Here is a 6,688-nt window from a genome sequence, read left to right as displayed (position 1 = left end):
TGCTAAGTCATTCAAAGCAAGGGCCTCTACACTTCCTATTCATTTTTTAATCCTATTGAAGAAAACACAGTTTAAATCTTCTTTTCTGACACAATAGTTACTGTTCTCTAATTTTGCTCACAGTTTTTTTTTCCACAAAATAAAAGTTTTTGTTAAAGTGTCTTGGTTATTTAAAAAAACATGCTAGTACAGCTGTGGTATGGCCACAGACGATCGTCTATCAAATTATGGACGGTAAAAAATAACACTATTTCAGAATAAATCAAGTATTAATACTTTGTTCGGTAATTTTGATCTCCAGTGTGTATGATGATGGACAGTCAATCATTTGGGCTTTTATTGTGAAGGCAGGTATGTTCGGTTCCCGGAAAAACACGCGCTTCCACTCCATAACTCTGGGGGTAGACTATCAGTAAAGTTGGGTCATTGCCATAAACATTGGCTTTAGATCGTAATTAAACTGTAGATGAATGTGCATGCCCACTGAAACGTTTCATTTAAGGTAAAACACCGTCGGTTCTCGTCGTCCGGGTTGCTAACTTGATCTTGGCATCGTATGCAGCAGCAGCTCCGTGCACCGCTGCTCCCAATTAATCCAGGTAAACACAGTTCACGCTCGGTCATTTCACTCTTTGTTTGTGGTCATGTGGTCCGCATGCTCGTCTGCGTGTATCTTAGCAACGCTTTGTCGACAACCACACGTTTTGCAACAAAGGAAACTTAACTGTAACTTGTAGCGTCCCGGTTGAAAAGATACACCACCGGTTACTGTATCCGCGACAACGTTTTTCGTCACAAATCGGTTTTCTCCCCACAAGTCTTACTTTAACAACATGCACTCTAATCCGTATACATATGCAAAAGAGTGCTAATTCAGGAAACACCGTCATGGTTTTGATATTATTTTGAAGTCTTTCTGGTTGTGTGCAGCGGGCTCCCCGCAGCTGATTCAAACAACACACCGCAGGGAGGCTCCTCCCCGGTTTATTTGTGTTCCCCTCTCGCGTCCTGCAGAATGGACCCTGAAGAAAGCCCACATAGTCCCGATGGAGAGACCGGCACGGCTGACCGGCACGACCCCAAATACCGGAGGAACCTGAGGAGCCTTCATATGCTCACCACGAGGTTTGTCAGGATGTTACAAGAAGCTGACGGCGGTGTGCTGGACCTCAGGCATGTAAGTGAGCCGACACCAGTAATGTTTTAATGATTATAAAAACAAACATGTGGACAATTAATAAGATTTCACTTTTTAGATTTCTCTGTTGTGGCTATTTTTGTGATCAAATCTTTATTTTATTTTAAAGAAAAATACATTCAGGTATATATGGTTGAGGCAGGGAACAAGCCTCCCTGGATCTGTTGATGAGAAGCGATCAGTTTGGACACATACAAACAAGTTTAAGATACTTATTAATGCAAAGATCTTTGGAGATGTCACCACAGAGAATCACATTTGTTCAGGCTGCAAGCCCGATGAGATCTGCTTATACGGAGTACACTTCTCCTTTATAGGTAAAGGCAAATATCACACACCCACAGACAGTGTCCTTGAAGGCCTCAGTGCTCTTTCGCTTGTAGTTGCCCTATCTGCTGACTGCTACACAAACTCCTTTCTATCCTCCTCTGCACACTCTCACAGTGATTTCAAGGCTGAGAAACAAGCACCTACTGTCTGCATAATACATGAAAATTACAATGAACACAGAGTATAAATGTATAACACCTAATGTGATACTTTTAACCACTATAACAATCAGCATATATAGGTGTATCCTTCAACAATATACACGTCAAAACTAGAACATAACACTATATATTCACATACATATCTATACCTATGCATATATACAAATACATTTGATCAACAAATAAGATAAAAAAATAAAAATAAGTAGCAAAACCCCAAGATATAACCCACCCACCCCCTGGATCCAGATCGCCAAATCTCAGTTACATATAACACCTGAAGCCCTCGGAGGATAGTTAAGTGAGTGCCAAGCCTCTATTGCAGACTCTTTTGCTCCGTGGACTCTAGTTCTTGACAACTCCAATTAAACAATATGAAAATATGTTAAAATCCCAACTCGAAAGGAGAGTGAATGTGGAGGTTTCCAACGTGTGGCAGCTAGTGTCTTTGCATCTGTAAGTCCAGCCAGCAATGCTCTTCTCTTATCCTGTGTCAAACCCAGCGACTAATGTATCATTTTTGTGTCGTTTGTCAGAAATATGTGACTATTGAAACATCAGCGTTTGTCCTCTGTAAGGTGAAAGATGTGAAAATCAAAATTAAGGTTTTTAGATTGTTGGACTCTAAAGCCCTGAATTTTCTCTCCAGTTACATTCCAGTAAACACTGTTTATATTTATTTATTTATTTGCACAATAATAAAAAAAAACATTGGCTAACATAAATAAATACATACAAAGGAAAATTAAAAAAGGAAGATATTGTGCAGGTAAGATAAAAACAAACAAACCCTATTAAGGAAATCTCACCTCAAAGGTCAAAATTTAAAAACGTAAATCATTATTTATATTGTATATCAATCAATTAGCAGAAACAGTTTTTTCTAAGAAACTGTCAATAGACATTTTCAAAGATGTAAACATAAACATTCTAAATGTGTCCAAGTTGGATTCCTGTTGCAGTGAATGTAAATGACAGGAAGTTACCAAGGACCAAGGCTGTTGCCTAGCAATGGAATACCATTAAAAAGGTCTATAATACTCAGCCAAAATTAGAAGAAAAGCTTGATGTTATTAAACTGTGTGCATCCCCCCTGAACAAACAGTGTATCGAGTATTTCAGTTAAGTGCTTTTTTATTTTTATATTTTATTTTTTAAAGCATGTTTTTGACTTGTAATACCCACTGTAGCCTAAGTGATCTCTGAATGTCTCAGTGCAGTTCGCTGAGACGCCCAGTGGCATTGTGAAACAAAAATCCTCATAGCATGTAGGTAAGGAGGCTCACTGGTCTTTTTTGTCTCCTTTCAGGCTGTCGGGATCCTGGCTGTCGGACAGAAAAGGCGAATCTATGACATCACAAATGTGCTGGAGGGCGTTGGTCTGCTTGTGAAAATCTCCAAGAGCACCGTGAAGTGGGTGTAAGTCTTTAACCTGCTTTGTGCATGCTTTTTCGATTTGCATGTGTTCCAAGAGCGTGGTGCGAAATGCATTTTAAAATATAATACATGCGTTTCTTTCTAAATAAGTGGTACATTGCCAGGAGAAAATTCATACAAGTCAAGCAACAGACTGATGAAGTTGAAGTGTGAGTTGGAGGACTTGGAGCAGAAAGAACGTATGTTGGACCAGCAGAAATTCTGGGTTGAGCAGAGCATCAGAAACACAACAGAAGACTGCAGCGAATATCCTTTTTACCAAAAAAAAAGGAAGAGTGCAGAAATGTATGTGTTTAACTTTTCCTGCTTTTAAAAGTAAAATTTGAACTGAAAAATTAGACTGCGGACAGCATTTTTAACAAGTTTAATCATATTGTATGTGGTTAAGTCCTTTTTATGAAGGGCGGCACGGTGGTGTGGTTAGCACTGTTGCCTCGCAGCAAGAGGGTTTGTATCCCGGCTGGGGCCCTTCTGTGTGGAGTTTGCATGTTCCCCCTGTGTCTGCGTGGGTTTTCTCTGTGTTCTCCGGCTTCCTCCCACAGTGCAAATACATGCAGGTGTTAGGTTAATTGCTGACTCTAAATTGCCCATAGGTGTGAATGTGAGTGTGAATGGTTGTCTGTCTCTGTTTGTCTCTGTGCCTGGTGATAGACTAGCGTCCTGTCCAGGGTGTTCCCCACCTCACGCCCAATGTCAGCTGGGATTGGCTCCAGCCCCCCGCGACCCCAATAGGGACAAGCGGTTGAAGATGGATGGATGGATGAATAGTCAGTCCTTTATCACACAACGGGTGATCAATTTTAGTGAACATCTGCTACTCTCCGACACTGACAGCACCCTTGAAGTCTCTTCTTAAACTAACACAATATTTCAAGTTGAACCTTAACTCAAATCAACTCTGACCTATGTGGATCATGAAGATGTCTGCAACTGCTTTAGTGGTAAGTTACGGTTCCTTCTGTGTACATTTTTGTGTCAGCATATTTTTGATACAGTGGCGAATCCAAGTCAAAGTCAGCAGTCAGTGAGGTACACATCCTTTCCCTGCTTTTCGGGCAAATATCTCCTCAGCACATTTCTTCAGATTTCATTCCTGCTGTTGTTGACTTGCACTGATTGATGTATCTGTACCTCAAGAGGTTCCAGATTAAAAAGCAACAGTGTATTCCAACTTTTTGAATGTAAATGTACTCCAAAACCAAGAACCAAGTTCTCATATGAGATAAATCTGGGTCAAAAATCTAAAATATTACTTGCCGAGAAGATTATTGAAATGCTATGCAGGGGATCTGTTATTGAGATTATCTGTAATATGAATGTATAAAGACTATAAAGAAAATCTTGTAGAGGACGCACGGCAGGCCTGCTCACATGTGCGTGACATCAGAGCAAGTCGAGTTCAAGTCGGACACAAATCTAAACAGCATGCATTGTGAAGTGTGTCAGTGTGCAGGCCTGGCTCATCTCAAACGTGTCTAACTTAGTAAGATGAAATGTTGGTGGTTCATTTTGCAACGTTAGACCACACTAAAGTATTGTCGATTAAAAGGATTTTCACTCGTTTCTTTCTCCAGGCCATAATCTCTTGGCAGTACGAGCGCCATCTGGCACAAAGCTAGATGTTCCCATTCCCAAAGCTGTAAGTCCTGCAACAATGGAACCTACTTGATTGCTTTCTTTAACTCAGATGGGAGGATTTAATATGTGCATGCATCCTCTTTCAGGTCCAGAACAGCCCAGCAAAGTACCAGATCTATCTGAAAAGCATCAATGGACCGATAGATGTCGTGCTTCTTAACAAACTCTCTGTCAGCTCTGTTCCCGTCGTACTGCCGGTCCCACCGCCTGAAGAACTTTTACGGAACGCCAAAGCGGCCATGTCCACTTCAGACGAGACAAAAAGCAGTATCACACCATGTCAGGCTTCAGCTAAGGCGAAAAACGGCACCAACTCTAGACTGACAGCAACGGAGGACAAGCAGCAACTAACGTCATTGTCATTTATAAACGCTCGGTTTAACAGAGCTGATGCAGCTGAATGTGAGTGTTTGAGATCGTACAATTTCTCAAGTGTGTTTTTGTTGAAATATCTAAAACTTAGCTCAAACTTGACGCCTTTAGAACTTAGGAGGAGAAAAAACGGATATCAAGCACTTCCTTCACTGACTGATAACAGTTTATGGGTTTTGTGTCACTGTAGTGCTAGTTCTGCAGTGTCTTTTCTCACTGTGAGTCATTTCTTGCATACTCACACTATAATGTTTTCATGCTGGTTTCTTTCAGTACTGACGGGGTTCTTGTGTTTTTAAAAATCTATTCCCCAGATATAACAAAAGAACTGCGGGATCTATTACACCCAAACAAAGGTAGGTCCCTTGTGTCTTATTTATTTATATTTATTAAATCCTCATTAGTTAATTTGACTGTACAGATGTATGAAATGTCTTCCCTCATTTTGTAGAAGTAATGAAAAAAGGTCTGATCACCAAGTTTATGGCCTCTGAAGGTAAGTGCCCTTTATTTTCTGACTTCATACACATTATATTCTTGGCTATCATATATTTGCAGTTTATCTGTATTAATCACTATTGCCTCTGCTCTTCAGTTTTTTCTCCACTCCTCCGTCTTTCTCCACCGCCATCTGAAAATGAATACCGCTACAATCTGGATGAGAGTGAAGGCGTCTCTGACCTCTTTGACGTCCCCATGCTCAATGTTTGAGCATTAAATCCTGGGTTAAAGACTTCAGTAAACATCTGGAAATGTATATAGTTGTCTGTTTTTAAAAAGCTATTTGAGTATAACAAATAATAAACTGATGATTTTGAATACTGTGTCCACCTTATTCATATACTAAGAAGTAACAGTATTAGAAACACCTTGCAATATAATACAGTCCAATACAAACTACATGAGGTTCAGCCTCTGGGGATCATATTCGGCACAAAATTTGATGGCAATCCATGCAGTATTTGTTGAGCCACTTTAGTCTGGACCATCTCTAGAGCTTTGTGGAAAACGTGGCCAAAAAACATAACCTAGAACATATGTATTTTAGATGAGGGTACGTATACTGAGATTGTCTTATCTGCTTCGGTTGTATTTATCCTCCTGTAGGCATAATACTTCACTGCATGTACGCATTAAAAAGCATAGCAACAGTGAATTGTAGGCTGTTTGGCTCATGCAACATGAAAGTTACATAGATTTATTGATTAAACACTGCTTAATTTTAGTGAAACCAAAAAAAAGGAGTGAGTACAATGAACAATTTACAAGTCCAACTCCCCAAAATGTCTATTGGTGTCCTCATCGATTCAAGTCTCAGGTTCAGGTTCTTTATTTGCACCTTTAGGTAAATTTGGTTTGCACTATATGTGGAGAAGAAAAAGCATCCATCTTAACACACATCAGAAACCGTACATAAGTGCTCTAGCCTCAGAACAGGGATATTATTTTCTTCTATGCAGTAGCATCTTATTCACATGGGTTACTAACGTGAGAACAAAACCGTTTTTTATATTGTTTTTTTCTACATTTTGGGACCTTGAACCTCGGTCAA

General features: G+C 39.9%; 1 protein-coding gene across 1 annotated transcript; it reads left to right on the top strand.

Annotated features, from left to right (window-relative positions):
• Nucleotides 1-456: 456 nt before the first annotated feature.
• LOC310951772 (transcription factor E2F5-like) lies at nucleotides 457-5,847 on the top strand (the record flags this gene model as incomplete). Its single annotated transcript, XM_083920181.1, has 10 exons — nucleotides 457-599; nucleotides 1,015-1,177; nucleotides 2,999-3,108; nucleotides 3,217-3,372; nucleotides 4,024-4,067; nucleotides 4,701-4,765; nucleotides 4,851-5,166; nucleotides 5,451-5,492; nucleotides 5,588-5,632; nucleotides 5,732-5,847. The coding sequence occupies exons 2-10, from the start codon at nucleotides 1,016-1,018 to the stop codon at nucleotides 5,845-5,847; spliced, it is 1,056 nt and encodes a 351-aa protein (XP_083776307.1). The 5' UTR covers nucleotides 457-599; nucleotide 1,015.
• Between the last annotated feature and the right edge of the window lie 841 nt (nucleotides 5,848-6,688).

The sequence above is a fragment of the Echiichthys vipera genome, assembly GCF_963691815.1.
Source record: "Echiichthys vipera genome assembly, chromosome: 1".
Taxonomy (NCBI): Eukaryota; Metazoa; Chordata; class Actinopteri; order Perciformes; family Trachinidae; genus Echiichthys; species Echiichthys vipera.
Note: the sequence above shows the minus strand (reverse complement) of the source record. Positions and strands in the feature narration are given on the sequence as shown.